The 22,283-nt window shown below is 41.2% G+C and overlaps 1 protein-coding gene across 10 annotated transcripts in view; it reads left to right on the top strand.

The window, feature by feature from the left end:
• The window catches only part of ablim1 (actin binding LIM protein 1), a 250,952-nt gene that overhangs the window by 210,288 nt on the left and 18,381 nt on the right, over positions 1-22,283 (top strand). For 7 of the 10 annotated variants that reach the window (XM_033033929.1, XM_033033930.1, XM_033033928.1 and 4 more), the window contains 5 exons: positions 6,806-6,910; positions 9,260-9,307; positions 14,843-14,974; positions 17,439-17,527; positions 20,025-20,154. In XM_033033929.1, the coding sequence (XP_032889820.1) occupies positions 6,806-6,910; positions 9,260-9,307; positions 14,843-14,974; positions 17,439-17,527; positions 20,025-20,154 (504 nt within the window). The remainder of the gene's footprint in view (positions 1-6,805; positions 6,911-9,259; positions 9,308-14,842; positions 14,975-17,438; positions 17,528-20,024; positions 20,155-22,283) is intronic. The other 3 variants (XM_033033932.1, XM_033033931.1, XM_033033933.1) reach the window with 3 other exon arrangements.

The following is a 22,283-nucleotide window of genomic DNA, read 5'->3' as shown; positions in this document are numbered from 1 at the left end:
TTACAATATATATTAACGATTTAGAAGAGGGAATTAAAGGTGACATCTCCAAGTTTGCAGATGACACAAAGCTGGGTGACAGTGTGAGCTGCGATGAGGATGCTATGAGGCTGCAGAGTGACTTGGATAGGTTGGGTGAGTGGGCAGTTGCATGGCAGATGCAGTATAATGTGGATAAATGTGAGGTTATCCACTTTGGTGGCAGGAACAGAAAGGCAGATTATTAGCTGAATGGTGTCAGATTAGGAAAAGGGGAGGTGCCACTAGACCTGGGTGTCCTTGTACATTAGTCACTGAAAGTAAGCATGCAGGTACAGCAGGCAGTGAAGAAAGCTAATGGCATGTTGGCCAACATTTAGAGTGGATTTGAGTTTAGGAACAAGGAGGTCCTACTGCAGTAGTACAGGGCCCCGGTGAAACCACACCTGGAGTACTGTGTGCAATGTTGTTCTCCTAATTTGAGGAAGGACATTCTTGCTATTGAGGGAGTGCAGCGTAGGTTCACCAGGTTAATTCCCGGGATGGCGGGACTGACATATGATGAAAGAATGGGTCAACTGGGCTTGTTTTTAACTGGAATTTAGAAAGATGAGAGGCGATCTTATAGAAACATATAACATTCTTAAAGGATTGGATAGGCTTGGATGCAGGAAAAATGTTTCCGGTGTTGGGGGAGTTCAGAACCAGGGGTCACAGTTTAAGAATAAGGGGTAGGCTGTTTAGGACTGAGATGAGGAAACACTTCTTCACCCAGAGAGTTGTGAATCTGTGGATCTCTCTGCCACAGAAGGCAGTGGAGGCCAATTCACTGGATGTTTTCAAGAGGATGTTAGATCTAGCCCTTAGGACTAAAGGAATCAAGGGATTTGGGGGGAAAAGCAGGATTGGGGTACTGATTTTAGATGATCAGCCATGATCAAAGGGCCGATGGCCTACTCCTGTGCCTATTTTTCTATGTTACTATGTGTAATGCAGTCCAAAAAAAAAACCAAGGGTGTTGTTCTATCCGGAAATCTTTACTTTTGGTTGAAATATAGATGAGCAATTTACTAAACCTGCGTGAACATAACCTTTTGTCAGTGTGTGAATTGCAAACATGCATGGTTCTATCAACAGGTGAGACATTTAGCTTCAGTTTCCTCACAAATGTACACGATCTGAGGTCCTTGGAGTTTAATCAGACCCTAAAGGCATTTTACCCACGATCTCAAGAGAAAATCTTTCCTGACGTGCTGAAACAGGTCAGCAGTTGGTGAAAAGAAAGAAGCAGTCCTACAATTTAGTCAAAATGTCTTTGAGTCCTGGATCAGCACAGCCTCCTGTTCCAGACTTCATCCTCTTTTCCCCATCCACCACTGTTGACTCCCGTTTGACCGTCCAAATGCCGTTTCATCACTATTTGCCAAGAAGACCAAGGGAAGCACTTGTTCCTCCTCAGTGCAAATATGCACCTCTGGCCAGCCCACTCGAATTCCACAGTGACTGACAGCATTTAAACAAATCCATTATGTTGAACAACCTAGTACTTAAATCGTAAAGCCAGATCTCAGGCCTGCTGGGTTTCCCAATTGCTAACCACTTTAACTCCCCTTCCCATTTCATGCTTTCTATCCATATTGCCAGAGTGAGGCCACAAACAAACTGGAGGAACAGCACCTCGTATTTCACTTGGGTAGTTTACAACCCGGTGGCACAGTGGTGAAGCGCTAAAGTTTATGCATTACAGCGTCAGAGACCCAGGTTCGATCCTGACTACAGGTGCTTGTCTGTGCAAAGTATGTACATTCTCCCTGAGACCATGTGGGTTTTCCCCAGGAGCTACGGTTTTCTCCCACACTCCAAAGACGTACAGGTTTGTAGGTTAATTAGCTTGGCATAATACTAAATTGTCCCTTGTGTGTGTAGGATAGTGTTAATGTGCGGGGATCGCTGGTTAGCGTGGACTCGGTGGGCTGAAGGGCCTGTTTCCGTGTTATATCTCTAAACTAAAGCCGAACTAAACTAAAACCCAACGGCATGAACATTGAATTCTCCAACTTCAAATGATAACCTGCTGCCCTTTATTTTCCCAGGTTGCCCGACCCCAGTGTGTTCACATTTCTCCCACCAATTAATTAGTACAGGTGCCAGAGGTTATGGGGAGAAAGCAAGAGAATGGGGTTAGGAGGTAGAGATAGATCAGCCATTATTGAATGGTGGAGTAGACTTGATGGGCAAAATGGCCTAATTCTGCTCCTATCACTTATGATCTTCTCCCCCCCCCCCCACCCCCCCACCCCCCACCTCCCACCACCACCACCTCCCACACAATCACCCTGCTCTTTTCCCCTCTGTACAATCATCTCCCATCCCGTCATCCATTTTCCTTTCATCCCCCCTCTTTCCCTTACCCCCTGTCTCCTTCCATCCACATCTCTCCCTCCAGCTTTACATTTCACTCCTTCTCTCCTCTCTCTATCTGACATCCTTATCACCTCCAGTTTATCACCCCCATCTGCCAATCAAAACCCCTCTCACCTGTATCCACCTATTGCTCGCCTGTTTTTGTCCTGCCCCCACTTCTTTTCCAGCTTTCTCACCCCTCTTCTAATTAGTCTGTAGAAGTTCCCAACATGAAACATCCACTATCCATATCTTCCAGAGATGCCGCCTGACCTGCTGACTTACTCCTGCACTTTATTTTCTTTTAAGCAATTATTCCACTCTTTGCATTTTACTTTCACTTCGATTTTTCATTTCATGCACCGCTGCTGCCACACTTCACTATCCATGCAAATTATTTAATAGAAACATATCATAAATTCATACATGAGAATTATGCTATCTGCAACAAGTCGACCCGAGTCTGTAATTGCTAAAATAATTGGAGAAGTGATTTAAATCAGTTTTGGGGATAATTGACTAATTGCAGCTGCATTGCTGTAGAAAACCATATTATTTTCAATTCCCATTGAGACATTTTAGTTTAATTAAACATATTTATAAGTAGCATTGCATTAGAAGGGTGGCAGTGTAAACTGTAAAGAGGATGCTAGGAGGTTGCAGGGTGACTTGGACAGGTTGACTGAATGGACAGATGCATGGCAGATACAGTATAATGTAGATAAATGTGAGGTTATCCACTTTGGCGGCAAGAACAAGGAGGCAGATTATTATCTCGATGTCAGATTAGGAAAAAAGGAAGTGCAACGAGACCTGAGTGTCTGTGTACACCAGTCACTGAAAGTAAACATGCAGGTACAGCAGGTGGTGAAGAAAGCTAATGGCATGTTGGCCTTCATAACGAGAGGATGTGAGTATAGCAGTAAAGAGGTCCTTCTGCAGTTGTACAGGGCCCTGGTGTGACCACATTTTGAGTATTGTGTGCCATTTTGGTCTCCTAATTTGAGGAAGGAGATCCTTGTTATTGAGCCAGTGCAGCGTAGGTTCGCGAAGTTAATCCCTGGGCTGGCGGGACTGTCATATGAGGAAAGATTGGGCTTGTATTCACTGGAATTTAGAAGGATGAGAGGATATCTTATAGAAACATAAAATTATAAAAGGACTGGACATGCTAGATGCAGGAAAAATGTTCCCAATGTGGGGGAGTCCAGAACCAGGGGCCACAGTCTAAGAATGAAGGGGAAGCCATTTAAATCCGAGATGAGAAAAAGTTTTTCACCAGAGAGTTGTGAATTTGTGGAATTCTCTGTCACAGAAGGCAGTGGAGGCCAATTCACTGAATGAATTTAAAAGAGAGTTAGATAGAGCTCTTGGGGCTAGCGGAATCAAGGGGTATGGGGAGAAAGCAGGCACGGGTTACTGATTGTGGATGATCAGCCATGATCACAATGAATGGCGGTGCTGGCTGAAAGGGCCGAATGGCCTCCCCCTGCACCTGTTTTCTATGTTTCTATGTCCAACACAAGTTTCACTGCTAAAGAAAAAGAGCAATAAAATTGCTTGATTCGTGTTCTTATTTCTATGTGCTGCAGCAATGTTTAAGATTTCACTTTTTTTAATCTCACTAATGGTTCATTGCAGACTCTACATTATTCATTTCTAATTCTTAGCAAACATAAATTAAAATCTAGGAACTAACATGAAGAGACCAAATAATTTTGAATGTTTTTGGATTGGCTACACTTTCTCTTCCCAGGGCAGTGTGCTTACATTTATTTTTAAATCGTGTTTTCTTGTCTACATTTCAATTTTCGTTTTTGCATTTGTTCCATTTTACATAGATTGTCGCGTCATAGAGTGATACAGTGTACAAATTTTCTCTGAACCCTTTCAAGCTTGACGATATCTTTCCTATAACATGGTGCCCAGCACGGAACATAATACTCTAAATGCGTTCTCACCAACGTCTTATACAACTGCATCATGACCTCCCAACTTCTATACTCCATACTCAGACTGATGAAGGCCAAAGTGCCAAAAGCCTTTTTGATCACCTTATCTACCTGCGACTTGACCTTCAAGGAACCATGCACCTGCACTCCTCGATCCCTCTGCTCTACAACACTCCCCACAGCCCTACCATTAACTGTGTAGGTCCTGCCCTTGTTAGACGTCTCAAAATGCAACCCTCACATTTTTCTGTATTAAATTCCATCAACCATTCCTCAGCTTACCTGGCCAATTGATCAAGATCCTGCTGCGATCTTTCACAACCATCTTCACTATCTGTGTCATGGTATGTCATGTTCACTCTTTTACCCTCATAGTGTGGCACATACAAACACAGCGAATCGAGAAATGTGTGTTGCGTTTCATTTGAATGGTGCAGACACTGAACATTATTGAGACGTCTTTTAAGGCAAGCACACTGATAAATGTATTTTGTGAAATGTTATTGCCATGAAGATATAACTCCCACAGCCTGGAGTATTATCACTATTCATTTTGAACAAAGAAGGAAAAGTACTTGTACTTCCTTGTCAAAAAATATTTTATAATCTGCTTATTGCACAGTTAATTCATTTGCTGCTATTAACCTCTTTCTTACTGACCACTCTCCAGAAATGCCTTGATTTTGAAATTGTCATCCTTAAAATTCACATCGTTGCAGCGTCTCTCCTCCATTACATCTGTTACCTTCCCCCAATCCTACAACTTCATATCCCCCCAGTTCTGTACCTTGGAGCAACCTGAAAATGAATCACTTAATGGTGCCTTTAGTTACACAGGCCTCTGCAATATCCTTCCTGTAATGCCTGCTGCTTTTGAATATCCTCTTTAAAACCCTCAACAAAGCTCTCAATTCCCAATATCTTCCTGGCTTGGTTTGAATTGTGTTTACGAACACTATGAAGTTTATAGTGATTGTGTTTATGAAGCACTTGAATGCCTGGGTACTTGAATGCTAGAGACTCATTAATTCCATGTCAGCTTTGAGAAGTTACAAACCTCCACTCTTACCCTCGAATCAATCAGCAGCTCCCTGACGGTGGGATTAGTTGCTGAAAGATCTCGTCACCAACTCAGTGGCGCAAGAGCCCAGTGAGATTGCCCCTCCTCATCCACTCCAGGTACGTGGGCATGCAGGGACTGTGATTCCAGGAGCAGTGTCCAGCAATATGTAGGCTAGAGTCACGAGTAGCTGATATAACATTGGGCCTAAAATGTCTGAACTCCATCCATGGTAATTGTTTTACTAAGTATAACTATTAACTTAGACTTTATAAATTATCTTTTTAAATAGTGGAGTTGATCTAGCAAGATCCAGTTGCTGTCAGTGTTATTTTTTAATTGCCAGCCATGTTGTGTATAAGACAGTTTCTTCCCAGCTGTTATCAGGCAACTGAATCATCCTCAGGCTAACTAGAGAGCGGTCCTGAATTCCCATCTACCTTATTGTAGACCTTCTATCTATCTTTAATCGGAGTTTACAGGACTTTATCTTGCACTAAACGTTAAACCATTTTTCCTGAATCTCTACACTGTGAACGGCTTGATTGTAATCACTTGTGGTCTTTTCGCTTACAGGATACTAAGCAATAAAAAGATTTTCATGGTAATTCAGTCCATGCGAGAATAATAAACTAAACTACATCTACCTGCATTCTTGGGATTGCGAATCAAATGCAAATTTGATGATCAAAAAATTGCAGATGCTGGAAATTTGAAGCAGAAACTGAACATGTTGGTAACTCTCAGCAGGACAGGCAGCAGAAATCACTATCTCCAACCCAGGGTCATGCCTCTGGTTCTCTGGCTGCTGCCCATCCTGATGAATGTTTCCAACATTTTCTGCTGCTACAGATTTCTTTAAAAGTTCTTGCTATTTGTCAAGAATAATAGCCATTTATTCAGAGCGACTGAAACCTATCAAAATAATAAGACTTTGAAATTCATGCCAGAGTGGAAATAAAGCAACCATATATCTTGAAGATACAATTTATTATCTGCATTGAGTGACTTTTTAATATCTGGGATAGATATTACTCTCATAAATTTGAGTTTATTTAGCTCTCTGGAAATAGATATGTATTTAAACTATAAGCTGAAGAGTTATTTTGCAGAGTTACTCCAAAATTATTCAAGTGTGTTCAAATATTTGTACTCAAAGTATTAAAATAGATAAATTGATTTTCACTTTAAAGCAAATTTTTGCATTTTATTATTTAGCGTAATGTTTTTTTTTTGTTAACCAAGTAAGAATAAATTATTTTATATAAACTAACCCATCATTATGGAGGTGTTAAGTAACCTTTGAACTGATTTTGTATTTATGTTATTGTAGATCCATTTTTGTTGTGTTAATTTTTTTGTTTAAAGCAGTCTATGCCATTCTCATTATCTTTTACTCTTCTTATTGGAGGCAATGAGCCATCCAGTGGTCGGAGCTCCCCTCTCCCTATGCAGCCAGACAACAGGCCTCTAACACCATCTTATGTTCTGACCCCTAAACATTTCCATCTTCCAGGTAGGAGTTTAACCACAACGGTCACTGTTGTAGTCTAGGCTGTAGCTTTGTCTCTATCTCTTATGTCCTGTCTACATTTCTCCACACAGATTCTTTGGAATGGTTTTTAACTCTGTGAAATTCGCCTGACTTAAAATTATTTGATCATTTCTGAAGCAAGGCCAACACAGGGACCCCTTAGAATGGGCTGGTTGAGTAGAGATCATGCCACTGTTTTTACATTAGTGGCAGAAATACCTCAACATCTACCAGAATTCACACACATTCAATTTGATCTGGACATTCCTAATTCCTAATAATTCCTACATTTTTCATTCATTGTGGGTGATAATGGAACAATATACTGGCGCCTGTGCAATCAGCCTTGTTTTAAAAATTTGGTTTTACTTGAGTCAAAAGCAAAGTACACTGCAAAGCCTCTGCTACATTATGCGTTTATCACTGTAACAAAAGAAGACTCCCCCCCCCCCCCCCCCAACAGACTGTTTTAAGTGGTAGCACAATTTATCGTTTTATAGCATGTCGAAATTAATTATTGGTTAGGAAGAATATTCAGCAGCAAAGATTAAAACTTAAACCAGGCTTCCAATCCAACTTCAGTCTTCATTTAGGATATGACAAGCATTATCTCTATCCTGCATCCTGTTTGGGACCAGGGATGTTGCTGTTCCTGATCGATACAGAGCAAAACTATTGCAGCAATGTCTCTGAGGCAGAGAGTAGCAGAGTCCTCATCGAACGGGTAGTAACAGCTCCATGAGTCGAGATCTATCAGCTGACCTGACAGAATTAAAGTAGATTCTATCAAAAAAGCTAGATTGCTGAGAAGATTCATCAGGTTGAACAGACCCCAATTCTCGGCCGTACAAATATAGATTAAGAAGCAGCAGTTAAATGTAATCTAAATGACCACAGTAGTACTGATATCTCAATGTACATTAAAAACTAATTATTTATACCATAAAAGGCACAAAACAAAGATATGAGCGATCGCATTGCAGTAATAATCCAAATAACAATATAGCAAATAAAACAGAAAGCAAAGCTGATGTCTGAATTAAAATAATCAAATGAAAAGGTGACAATGATGGTGTAACACCATGAGAAACATTTATCTTCATGTTTTATTTCCAATGCAATCCACATCTTCTTCCCCATTAAAAATTGCAACTCTTCGAACTGAAAAGGACATTTCAAATTGACAAGTTTTTCTTTTCCATCTATGCGCTCTATGCGCTGAATTGACTGACCAGCAGGATGCAGGCACGATAAAGAATCTTGTGTCATCATTTCCGATCTCTACCAGCACATAGCATTTTCTATATGTTTTATGTCTAGTTGCCATATCAGCCATGATAAGCTGTTGATCCTTCATGAATCAGTGTTCTGCTTCAGGAAGTTTATTATTGAAGTGCATTACATATGATCAGGTTTAGGAGACATACCGTACGTATCATGGCATAGATGCTGAAGTTAACATAACTTGATGATGGATTAAGCTTCCCACATTTCATTACATTTTAAATCAGGATGACATCTTTCCCATTTAATAAATATCCAAAATGCTTAATATATTATCCCGAATCACCAACTCAGAACTTAAAAACCTATATGGAACTTGAGTTATGCAAAGAGTCATACGACATGACAGTGCCGACTATTATTCATTTTTACACTAATCCTGTACGAATCCCATTTTGTTCTCCCAATGTTATCATCAACTCCCACCCCAACTCAGCCACACTGTTGAGGCAATTTACAATGGCCAATTAAGCTATCAGCCTAAATGTGATTGGGATGTGTGAGTAAACCAGAACACCCAGTAGACATTCATGTAGTCACATAGGGTGAAAATCCATAGGGACACTGGATCTGTGAAGCAACTCTGCTGCAATTAGTGGCATGTGACAAAGCAACATCAGTCATAACTAAATTGACTTCTACCAGAAAAAAAATGATGCTCAATAAATAGCCTGAATAATGTACTTAAATAAAGAAAACTTCAGAAGCAGAAACAGTGTGTAGCATTCAAATGTTTGCATAACATAGAAATTTTAATCATAAATTGTTGCCATTGTTCTTGCTCGGATTATTCATATCTTGAAGTACTTTGCATTTTGCACATGAAGTACTTTTTTGCACGTTGTAGTTTTCTGTGTTGTTGCTGATGCTAATTGGCGGTATTTCTCTGATGCACAATGACATGACACATTGACATTTGCCCTGTGTGTGCACATCCTATATTAGATTAATGTGTATGTTCAACTTTGTTTGGAATTAGTATCGAGAAAAATAATTTCCCCGTGTTTTGTGTAATTATCAATAACCTGTTTAACTTTGTCTCCACAGACCAAGGCATTAACATATACAGAAAGCCTCCTATCTACAAGCAATATGGTATAGTTCCTTACTACTTTGTATTTGACCTGATAACTTGGCACATTATGGTGCTAAATTCTCTTCGTTTTTCTATTTCTCTTGAGATAGGCCTGGTGAATGCATGTGCTGCATCATGTGCTGCATCAGGTGATCTTTAAGACATGGTTATTTGGGTACCAAGTCAAATTCCAAAGTTGAGAATGTGAGACTTGTGGTCATTTTCACTGAAGATCAGCACTCTCACCCCCTGTCTGCTTCAATGGTTACTGGCCAAGCAGAGAGTCGTGGAGAAGTTTGAGTCGTTCTCAGTAATCTCCCTTTTATCCAGGGCACTACAATTAATATGGAGATGGATGCAATACTGCGTTAAACCAAGAGGCATTTTTGGAGGGAGGATTTAGTACACTTTGTAATTGCTTTCCCTATTGCTGGGGAATTGAAAGCTTTTCCCACTGCACTGATATGACATTTTTCCCAATTGATACACTTGGTCCTATGAGTACAACTGCAAATTAATTCCGAATCGGTGCCTGTTTATAGAAGGTTTTGAACCCAAACTCACTCTGAATTGAGATTGACAAATGTATTCCCTCCGACATGGACTTGCTACCAACACCTGGGTGGATATTCTTCCCAACATGGTTTCATAACTTGGTTCTATAAATATAGACAGATAGACATACAGTGCATTCAGAAAGTATTCTGACCCCTTCACTTTTTCCACATTTTGTTACCTTACAACCTTATTTTAAAATGGATTAAATTCATTTGTTTTATCATCAATCTACACGTAATACCCCAGAATGAAGAAGTGAAAACAGGTGTTTAGAAATTTTTGCAAAGTACCTGTAATTAAAAATAAATAACTGAAATATCACATTTACGCAAGTATTCAGACCCTTTGCTATGCACTCAAAATTGAGCTTAGGTTCATCCTATTTCTATTGATTATCCGTGAGACGTTTCTGCATCTTGATTGGAGTCCACAGGTGGTAAATTAAATTGATTGGACATGATTTGGAAAGACACACACCTGTCTATATAAGGTCCCACAGTTGACAGCGCATGTCAGAGCAAAAACCAAGCCATGAAGATGAAGGAATTGTCCGTAGACCTCCGAGACAGGATTGTGTCGAGGCACAGATCTGGGGAAGGGTATAAAACAATTTCAGCAGCATTGCAGGTCCTGAAGAGCACAGTGGCCTCCGTCATTCTTAAATGGAAGAACTTTGGAACCACCATAGAGCTGGCCGCCTGGCCAAACAGAGCAATCGGGGGAGAAGGGCCTTGGTCAGGGAGGTGACCAAGAACCTAATGGTCACACTGATAGAGCTCCAGAGTGCCTCTGTGAGGATTGGAGAACCTTCCAGAAGCACAACTATATCTGCAGCACTCCACCAATCAGGCCTTTATAGTAGAGTGGCCAGACGGAAGCCACTCCTCAGTAAAAGGTACATGACAGCCCGCTCGGAGTTTGTCAAAAGGCACCTAAAGGACTCTCAGACCATGAGGAACAAGATTCTCTGGTCTGATGAAACCAAGATTGAACTCTTTGGCCTAAATACCAAGCATCACGCCTGGAGGAAACCAGGCACATCTCATCACCTGGCCAATACCATACCAACAGTGAAGCATGGTGGTGGCAGCATCATGCTATGGGGATGTTTTTCAGCGGCAGGAACTGGGAGACTAGTCAGGATCGAGGGAAAGATGAACGGAGCAAAGTACAGAGAGTTCCTTGGTGAAAACCTGCTCCAGAGCGTTCTGGACCTCAGACTGGGGTGGAGGTTCACCTTCCAACAGGACAACAACCCTAAGCACACAGCCAAGACAACGCAGGAGTGGCTTTGTGACAAGTCTGTGAATGTCCATGAGCGGCCCAGCCAGAGCCCGGACTTGAACCCGATCAAACATCTCTGGTGGGACCTGAAAATTACTGTGCATCGACGCTCCCCATCCAACCTGACAGAGCTTGAGAAGATCTGCAGAGAAGAATGGGAGAAATTACCCAAATACAGGCGTGGCAAGCTTGTAGCGTCAAACCCAAGAAGACTTGAGGCTGTAATCGCTGTCAAAGGTGCCTCAACCAAGTACTGAGTAAAGGGTCTGAATACTTATGTAATTGTGATATTTCAGTTATTTGGAGTTATTTCAGTTATATGTACAATGCTGGAGTAACTCAGTGGGTCAGGCAGCATCTCTGGAAAAAAGGATAAGGTGACGTTTTGTGTCAGAACCCTCTTGCAGGCTAAATATATATCATCTGTGGCAGCTGACAGTGTCTGCATCACCATTTTGTGAAAAAGTTACTTTTTCAAATATGGACAGAATCTTCATTCTATGGGATTACCACAGTTTTAAGGATACTTTCAAGATTAATACCAGATCCATTTTCTTGTTTCTTTGTTATTCATCATAGTTCTTTCTGCATGATTGTGACTCATTTTTTCCGTTAATATGTGCCTTATTTTCCTGCTAACAATATTCATATTAATCTCAATGTGCTGTTTGCTTGTGAATTTCCATAACTGTAGGTCTTGGTAAATGTCTAATTAATTCTAATGCTTCAGCTAAACAATTCTGCAGCAAATTATCACTATTGGAATGTTTAAGTAACATAATCTCTTCAGACTTAATATCTTTTAAATGTATAAGATAAATTGAAGAAAAGAGTATTTTAAGCTTTGTTTTCTAATCAATCTTAAACTTTTTCTTGCTAAAATAAATCGAATATTCTTAAATTGTGCAATCAATCACTTTCAAAGAGAAAGTAGATTGGATAATCAGTCCCACAATGGCAGCAATCTCGCGACTTATTTCGTCTTTGAATAAGACTTCCCAATAGGGATGAATTGATGAATCTATCAAATTATGGGGGAAAAAGACTAAATTCCCTTTTTTTCCATCCATGCCGTTCACTTGTCTCAGGATTGTGTTAGTAAAAGGAATCTATTTCCCATTAAAAGCACAACCATCACCCTCAGAAGGAGGCCTTAGAAAATGGAACTGATGAGCTCTGCAATCTGGTCCACCAGAGGGCACTAACAGTCTATTAGATCAGCATGAGAGAGAGAGCTGCTCGTCTTCCATTATTATTTTTTAAACGGATTTTTTTCCCCTCAAAGCTGCTTTTGTAAAAATTGGTTACTATCAGAATGGAACATTATTGTCACCATCAACTGGTCGAATTGTAGGATTTAAAAAATTCATCTGGGCATTCTAGTCATGATCGAGCACGTACAGATTATGTGATTTCCCTGTTGGCAGCACTTGGAGCAATGTGATTCCTTGCCAACTTCTCCTTATTTGACACTCTGAGTTTGGAATAACCATGCTTTAATAGCAAGGCTTCCGATGTCCAGGTGCAGCTCGGAGCTCGGGATGTTCCACCCTTGCCGCTTCCTCGGGCCTTACAATGCCTCGTAGGGACGGTGCAGCAGTACATTTGCTGCCTGACATCGTCAGAGACCCAGGTTTGATCCTGATTACGGGAGCTGTCTGTGTGGAGATTTTATGCTTTCTCTGACCATGTGGATTTCCTCAGGGTGCTCTGGTTCCCTCCCACCTTCCTAAGACGTAGGTTAGGAAGGTGTTTGTAGGTTAATTGGCTTATGTAAATTGTCCCTAGTGTATAGAATAGAACTAGTGTTGGAGTGATCGCTGATCGGCATGGACTCGGTGGGCAGTAGGACCTGTTTCCACGCTGTATTTCTAAACTAAACTAAGCATCCCTCCTCTCCCCACACCCGCACTCATCCTCTCAACTCTCTGATCCCTCAAAGATCTCCCTAAGTTATTCCTTAAACACCCCTCCAAAAAAAAAAACCCAAAATTTCTGTGAGTTCCCAATCTGAATCCAACACTGGCTCCTCGAACGAGGCTGTGAGCCAAGCACCAACAGCAAGATTGAACTCTGGTAGCTAGAGCTGTGAGACAACAGCTCCATTAGCTGTGCCACCATTCCACCAAAACTCAGGGTTTAGATTGGTAATGCAGAGGTGATATCATGCACACTTAAACATGTTATAGTTGGTCATAACTTGCTGATTTAATTAAAAGGCCTACAAGTTATTAAAATATATCCAGGATATAAGCCACCATCTGCACCACAGATGGGGAAGTATAACAGGAAATTAAAGTGTAAATTTACCCGTCTACTGGTGCGACAGCAGTAGGGAGCTGGCTCAAAGGCAATAAGATCAGAGAATCAGGACTCTGCCTTATCTACTATCAGCGTGTGCGATTTCCTGTGAGACGTTTGTTGCTGAAGTTGGAGGAACTATAATCAGATAACCATAAAGATACCTTCATCTGAAGGCAAACAAACTGAGGAGGATGGTGCTGAGCCAGATCTTTGACAAGGTCCAGGATTAATCACAAACTGAATTTTTGAGGCAATGAGATCACTCGTAATGCACAATCTCAGTGCTCATTGATCAGAACCTTCATGCTGATGGGTGATTTGCCAATTTCCAGCAGGTTCTGCCATTGTAAGAGCATTGTCATCTCGATTAGTAAAGGTTTCAGGGGTGATGGGATGAAGGCAGGAGAAATGGGGTTGAGAGGGAAAGATATATTAGCCATAATTGAATGACGGAGTATACTTGATGGGCCGAATGGCCTAATTCTGCTCCTAGAACTTACACATTTATGAGCACTAAGAGCAATAGGCTAGTGTTTAGAAGAGATTAGGGTGCCTCTCCTTTCTTGGCAATAGGTGAACAATTTCCAAAAGGCAAGGTAGTTAAAGAGCAAAATTTAACTGAACTGGGATGTTTTGGGGGAAAGCACTGCCAGATTGGTCCTGTTCTAGGGTGGAGTTAATGGAGCAGAAGGCTTACGAGGACCGAGATGGTGATCATCATGGATGGAAAGAATAATACAATAAAATGGATGTAATACCTCTATCAGAGATGTCGACTATGTTTGTTTAAGGTCAACTCACTGGTCTTGCATGTCCACTAAGAAACCTTGCTCAAAGATCGAATTGGGAAATATAGTAACTTTGCTATTTCTGCATTCTCTTCCCTAGGAATTAGAGGATATCTTTTCAACAAAAAGCAACCTTTATACTTGTCAACATCTTAATTGTGCTTTTTTCAAATTGTTTTGGGGAAAATAAATTCTATACAAAACAATGGCCATATACATTTAAATCAAGGCATAGTGTGTGCTAAACAAAGTAAATATTGGGTTTTTACAGACAGCATCTTTTTGGAATTACTTCTCGTATATCAGGCACACATTATTCTGAGTATAACAGGTTCTACAACATCAGGTCTCGTAAACTTTACATTAAATGTGTTGGTAATCTACATTACGGCATATCTTCAAAACTAATCAATTATAAAATGACCAGGATAATGGTTTGATTGCAGGACTAGATTTGAATGTGATAACTCTCTGCCAAAACTATGCAATATTTTTGTTTGCGACTGTGGCATTTCACGATTTGCGCTCTAATTAGCGAAGGCCTACAGCGGATTGATGGGGAACCCCACAGTCTATACTGACGCATAACACGTGCTGAGTTCACACTGATTACCACTCTAGATGCAGATGCAGCACAACTCAAGACAGGCGTGGAGATCATCAAGTCATCCAAGTTCCCAGCCGCCCACGCTCCAGACCCCGATCAGACTTCTGAGGTGGAGACTGACTACTGGCCAGGCCCTGGTACAATAGGTATGAGAAAAGCCTGACGCATGGGTCTTGCAGTTCATTCGTTACTTTTAAAATCTTGCTCTCTTCTCAGGTTAAATGAAATAATGTTTTCAGGCTAACCGTGACAAAAACTAAAATGGTAAAGCTGAATTTCTCCAACGTTTTAAAATCTCTCAATTTTTTTTATTGTTCGTTCTTTAAAATAAAACACTTTCTAAATAATATAAAACAAATTAATTCACAGCAAACAGGTTTTTCTGGTCTGACCAGAATTTACATTGACGCATCTTCATATGTCATGTCATGCAAGTGAGGTGAAAGCCTACTGTGCAGTACCATTTAAATTCTTCATTGGCTTCTTTTCATTGGAACTTTATTTTGTAAATGTTCATGGATGCTTCTGTTTAGGCTGGTAGTTATTGCCTATTCCCCATTGCCCCCGAGTTAGATGACATGCCAGGTCATTTCAGAGGGCAGTTAAACACCAACCTCCATACAATGCTTTCAGATCACATAAAGACCAAATTACAATACAGCACTGATCTTTGAGTGCACTTGCCCTGTGGTTCTTCTCCAGAGGAAGGAAAGAGACTTTCAAGCCAAGGTCCCTGTAAGTTTGCCTTCAGAACTTGTTATCATCTCACAAATGTCCCTTTGGTTTTCTTTTATGGAGTGAACAACTTTTCAAGAAAACTGTCTCAAAACATTGTCCTAAAACTAGAAGCAACTCTGATTTCTCATTACCTTTGCAGAAGGCATGTCATCTGGGCTCTGAGAGCATTTAAATGGTCTGCACTATGGATTGATTGATAAGGTTTTAATATTGGAACTTAAGTCAATTAATCTATTTTTAAATTAGTCTTTTAGATTCTGCATTATTACTATTTTATGTTCCAAAAGTCTTCACCACTCTGGTTGACTGATTTCATTCTTTGCCATCACTGCGAGTCTGGTGTCTGTAAATTGACCTTGTGTTTCTCATGTAATTGTACATCGCTTTTAGTTTGTAGGGATTTTTATCCAGCTTCCCTCAAACCACTGATTTCCTTCAAAACAAATGACAGCAGCTTCTCCAGTCCGCTTAATGTGGTTGAATATGTCAACTGGTACAGTTTATAAAAACCACGTTTTCTCTCAGCCTCTTTGCTGAGTCTTTATTGTAGATGAAGCTTTTGATATTTTAGCACAGATTCTTTAGAAGCAGAATTAAGATGTGAGAAAGGACAATTTTTACCATCATAAACTTCTCTCCAACTTCTGTGACTACATTGTGTTGCTACTCACTGTTCTTCACACACCTGTGAATATTGTCTTTGACTAATTCAAGCACTTGTCAATGTCAAACTTATGCAGCAGCTTAAATGTAGTACTCCAGTATGTTGGGACACTTTGTTGTTGGTTCAGTTGCAAGTCATCACAAGTGACTAAAGCAAAACTCTTAACTGCATGTGTAAAAAAAATAAGATGTCGAGATAACTTTTGTTAGGACTTACGAAATCCTATTGAGCTTTACATTTAGCTTTGAAATCGTGAAGAAAATAAAGGATATTTCCAGGTACATTGGTTTAGGATGAGTATTTTGTGACATAGAAGATGTTTCTTCCTTTTAATAGTGAATCAATGCAGACTACCATGCTGTACCTACATCGCATTTATATTGGAAAGTTAATTGACTGTGAAGGCAGACATAACCTAACTACTGGGTACCCAACCCTTTCACCTACAGTGGAGAGAAAGTCAATTTAAATTGTGGTCCTACATCATTGAATTGTGAGTGGGGTGGACATGTACCCTAGCTGAGGGCAGCACAGTGGCGCAACTCTGCCTTGCAAAGCCAGAGACCCGGGTTCGATCCTTACTATGGGTACTGCCTGTACGGAGCTTGTACGTTCTCTCTGTGACCACATGGGTTTTCTCCAGGTGCTCTGGTTTCCTCCCACACTCCAAAGACATACATGTTTGTAGGTTAATTGTAAATTAGGCTTCTGTAAAAATTGTAAATTGTTCCCTAGTGTGTAGGATAGTGCTTAGTGTACAGGGTGATCGCTGGTCGGAATGGACTTGGTGAACTGAAGAGCCTGTTTCCATGCTGTATGTCCAAAGTCTATTGATCCTAGCCTTGTCCTAGTCTTTTAAAGTCCTCTCTGGTCCACAAACAAAATCCTACTTTAATTGTGTGGGATTAGGAGGAAGACACCTCGTCATTCTGGGGAACTAGTACAGTAATGATGCCCCTTGCTCAGGTCTTGAAACCTACTTATTTACAGCCTGCCTTGCATCAATGCTGGGTCAGATGCCCCACTTGACATTCGACACACCAAAGGCTGGACCACTTGTGTAGAATCAGGATTGGGTGATGGGGGCACAGTCACGGCACCTGCCAGATTCATGGACTTCAGCTCTCTTTGATCTGACCTATGGAAACACTGTCCCTCTGGCACCTTATGTATCTCAGATCTTCAAAGTTGTATTTTGTGACTGTCAGGAACAGACAGGAGGAGAGGCAGCGAGCGAGAAGAGGAGGATGAGGAAAAACTTAGACGCAGACAACTGCAGGAGGAGCAACTCAATAAAGTAAGTTTGGTTTGTGTACTTAAGTTGTTAAAATTAAAATATACTATAAGAACAATGGCGTTTTCACCTTTTAGTTGTGTACAGGTAAAGGCACCACAAATTACAAACTACAACCCACCTTATCATGATGGATGAGGAATCCATAATTAATGTTTATGTGTGCAGGGAGCTATGTTTGCTTTGTTTCCAATGGGGCTAAACTGATATAAAGAGTATCTTTGTAATTTCTGTCTTTTAGCACAAATTAATTTTGTTATCGTTGTAGCTATAATGAACTTCAATGAGCAAACCTCAGCATAACCCAGAGCATTTTGTGTCCCTTTCTTTCCTCAAAGGTGAATATCAGTTACCACTGCCCAAAAATGGTACCCATTTGTACTAGTTTATTAAGCGTGAAGGAGAAAACAATAAATTAAATTGCTTGCTTTATTGATAGCCATTTCCTGTCTCCCCAAAACCCCCCAAAGAAAAAGATGCTTGAGGGTATACACTCTAAAATAGATTTTCACGGTGCATGAGTTATCTGTGATAACATTAGCAATGTTTAGTTTAGAGATACAGCACGAAAACAGGTCCTTCGGCCCACTGAATCTGCACTGACCAGCGATCACCGCACATTAACACTACTCTACACACTAGGGACTATTTTATATTTTATTCCAAGCCAATTAACCTACAACCTGTAAGATTTTGAATTATGGGAGGAAATCGAAGATCTCAGAGAGGAACCCACACAAGTCACGGGGAGAACATACAAACTCCGTACAGACAAGAGTCCTGATTCAGATTCGAAGGCAGTAGCTATACCCCCACGCCACCGTGCCACCCATGATATTCATTTTACTCATTCTTCTCAACCTCCTCTGTTATGTTATCCTGGACACCCTCCCCCCCCTGCTTAGTTTAGTTTAGTGATACAACATGGAAACAGGCCCTTTGGCCCACCGAATCTATGCCGACCCAGCGATCACCTCACACACTAGCACTGTCCTACACACAAGGGACAATTTACAATCTTCACCTAAGCCAATTAACCTATAACCGTGTACATCTTTAAAGTGTGGAAGGAAACTGGAGCACCCGGGTGAAACCCACATGATTGCAAGAAGAATGTACAAACTCCTTACAGAGAGCACCTGTAGTCAGGATCAAACCGGGGTCGCTGGCGCTGTGAGGCACCGTGCCGCCACCTATTTCCTCCCCATCATCACCACCACCACCACCACAATTTGCATCTCCCATCCATGTCAACCCAGTTCCCCCTCATTCTCAAGACGACCTACCATTATTGATTAGATTCCCCTGAGCCAATACACCAGTCACACGGCACACATTGCAGTTGCCTGCTTCATTGTAGAGATTGCTTAAACAACAATAATTCATTTTTTAAACAAGGATGTCATGATTTTGTTTTGTTTTTAAATTTTGGGAGATACCTAATCTGTCATTCATGGCAAAACATGGTGCCAAATTTGATGTGTAAGAAGGAACTGCAGATGCTGGTTAGACATAAACTGCTGGAGTAACTCAGCGGGTCAGACAGCATCTCTGGAGAAAAGGAATAGATGAAGTTTCAGGTCAAGACCCTTCTTCAGGCTGAGAGTCTGGGGAGAGGAAAACGAGAGATATAGACAGTGATGAAGAGAGATATAGAACAAATGAATGAAAGATATGCATAAAAGTAACAATTAAAATAGTAAACAGGCCATTGTTAGCTGTGTACTGGGTGAACACGTACAGACAATGAAACTCAACCAGACAACATTGAAGCTGGTATGCCTTGGGTTGGGGAGGGATGTATAGAGGGAGGATGATAAACACAAGAAGCTGAAGTAACTCAGCGGGTCGGACAGCATCTCTGGAGAAAAGGAATAGGTGACGTTTTGGGTCGAGACCGTTCTTCAGATTTCAGGATGACTTCAGAATCTTCAGGATGGAAGGGTTACTAATTAGATACCAGATAGAGGTGAAATCTGATTTCAAGGAATCCAGTTCTCCAGATGCCTTTTGTTCCTCAATCATTGGCTGAAACGCAACGTCATTTTAAATTTCAGATGTACTTATTTCGCAAAAGAAAATGTGATAATATGAGATTCTGAAAGACCACATAAATACAAGTTTTCTTTCTTTTGGTTTCAATTAATCAATTATCATAATTGAAAAAAATTACAGAAAAAGGCCATCTTATACAGACTCCAGTTAATATAGTTCTCATTCAGCATTGCCAGGGTTAATGCAAAGGAAATGAATTCTTAAATCAAAATAGAATTGTTTGTCTTGTACTCATGCCCACAACATACCACCACTTGTAATCTTGCTTATTGAAACAGTTCAAAGGAAAATGTGTTCAAATAGGAGCATAGTTCACAGGGGGGAAAAAATCAAGCTATGTTTAGCCAGGCTCAGCACAGAAGCTTCTACTCACTGATTTTGCAATGGTTACTATTGGGAGAGATTGCTCTGTTTATTTCTGCAACTGTTCTTTCTACATTGGCAGATCCAGTCAGGCCTTGGGAAACTGATCCTGAAGGAAGAGTTGGAGAAAGAGAAGCTGGCCCGCTTAGCATCACACACTCTCTCTGCCGATCATCCATTCAGGCATCGTTATGATTCAGCAGGGTGTGCATGTAAGAGCATAAATCAACAATCAAATGTTTGAGATAAATGGATTCCTTATTAAATATTAATAGTTCCTAATGGGCCTATGCACTAACTGTATGTGTAGTTTAGAGATAAAGCATGGAACCAGGTTCTTCAGTCCAAGTCCACGCCGACCATAGATCACAGTTCAAAAGTCATGGGTGCACAATTTAGCCATTCAGCCCATCAAGTCTACTACGCATTTAATCGTGGCTGATCTATCTATCCCTCGCAACCCCATTTTCCTGCTTTCTCACTGTAATCTTTGACACCTTTATCAATCAAGTACCTAACGATCTCCACTTTAAAAATACCCGAAGACTTGGTCTCCATAGTAACAATGAATTCCACAGATTCATCAACCTCTGGCTAAAGAAATACTACCTCATCTCTTTCTAAAGATATGTCCTTTTATTCGGAGGCTGTGCCCTCTGGTCCTCGACTCATCTACTAGTGTAAACATCCTCTCTGCATTCACTATATTCCTGCCTTTCATTATTCAACACTAATTCTATTTCACGGGGAGAACATGTCAACCTCCGCATAGACAGAGCCCAAAGTCAGGATTGGCCTCAGGAGCTGTGAGGTAGCAACTCTACCAGCTGTGCCACTGTGTATATCTTGTGAGATTCCCTTCTGCCATGCTTCACTATGTTAGAAAGTGGTCCTTTTATATGGAAACACAAGAGACTGCAGATGCTGGAATCTGGAGCAAAAAAAACCCCAAAATGCTGGAAGAATTCAGTTGGTCAGGCAGTATCTGTGGCGGGAAAGTATTAGGTTGACCCAAAGCAGACACTAAGTTCTGGAATATCTCAGCAGATCAGGCAGCATCTGAAGATTCAGGCAGGCTGAAGAAATGTCCTGACCTGAAATCAGCTATCCATGTTCTCCAGAGACGTTGCCTGACCCGTTGAGTTACTCCAGCATTTTATATCATTTTTTTTGTAAACCAGCATCTGCATTTCCTTGTATCATCAAGTATCAGGTCGAGACTGTTCATGTGAACTGAAAGAGTGAAGGGGGTGATAGCTTGTATAACGAGGTGAGGAAAGGGTTGAATCAAGACTTGGCACTCAATGGATGGATTCAGATGAGGTGGGGTGGATGGCATTGGGGAAGAGAGAGCTGGAGATACCGAGGCTGAAACAAGGTTGGTGAGATATCCAGAGGCTGCAGATTACAGGAACTGATGGGATAGGAAGGTAGATGGGACTAGATGGGAGAATGCACCTGATGGAAGGAGTATGTAGCTGATGGGGAGAGAGAGTGAGTGTGAAAGAAGGTGGCGAAGAAGAGCATGTGTTTGGGGGGATCTGGGTGGTAGAGGACAGGTTACCCAAAATTAAAGAATTAAATGTTCATGTCATTGGGTTTTAAACTATCAAGATGGAACATGAGGTGCAGTTCATCTCATTTCACCATGCCCTGGGAGTGGAGGAAGCCAAGGATGGACAGGTATGGTCACGGGGAGGGGAGTTGAAATGACTAGCAAATGGGAGCTCCTGCTGGCCTTGGCAGGCGGAGGGCATGTGCTTGGAAACCAGTCACCTAGTCTGTGCTTGGTCTCATCAATGTAGAGAAGGCCACATCAAGACCTCTGAATGCAATAGATGAGGTTGGAAGTGATGCAGGTGAAACTCTACCTCACCTGGATGGTGGTAAGGATTTGGGTGGAGGGACAGGTGTTGCACCTTCTATGGTTGTTGGGGAAAGTACCTTGAAAGGCGAAGGTGTGGGTTTCAGAGTTTGGGTGGGGAGAGATGAGCGAACCTGGGAGTCATGGAAAGATTGGTCCTTAAAGAAAGGGATGAGGAGAGGAAGATTTGACAGTTGGTGTGATCATGTTGTGGCTGATGGAAATATCTAAGGTTGATACGCTAGATGGGGGGGAAAGTTAACCAATGGGTCTCTATCCTTGATCTGGTAGGGGTTGTTGGTGGCGGGGAGGTTAGGGGTGAGGAGAGGTGGAGGGGAGTTGAGACCCGAGGTGCGAGAATTGGAGGAGATGTAGATGAGAGTACCATCAATCACAGAGAGTGGGAAGCCTGTTTTCTGAAACAGAGGACATCTCTGTTGCCCTGGAATAGAAGGTCTCATCTCAAGGACACAGGGG

Source organism: Amblyraja radiata, chromosome 15 (genome assembly GCF_010909765.2).
Source record: "Amblyraja radiata isolate CabotCenter1 chromosome 15, sAmbRad1.1.pri, whole genome shotgun sequence".
Lineage (NCBI taxonomy): Eukaryota > Metazoa > Chordata > Chondrichthyes > Rajiformes > Rajidae > Amblyraja > Amblyraja radiata.
The sequence above is the reverse complement of the archived record's forward strand: the minus strand, read 5'-3'. Positions and strand labels throughout refer to the sequence as shown.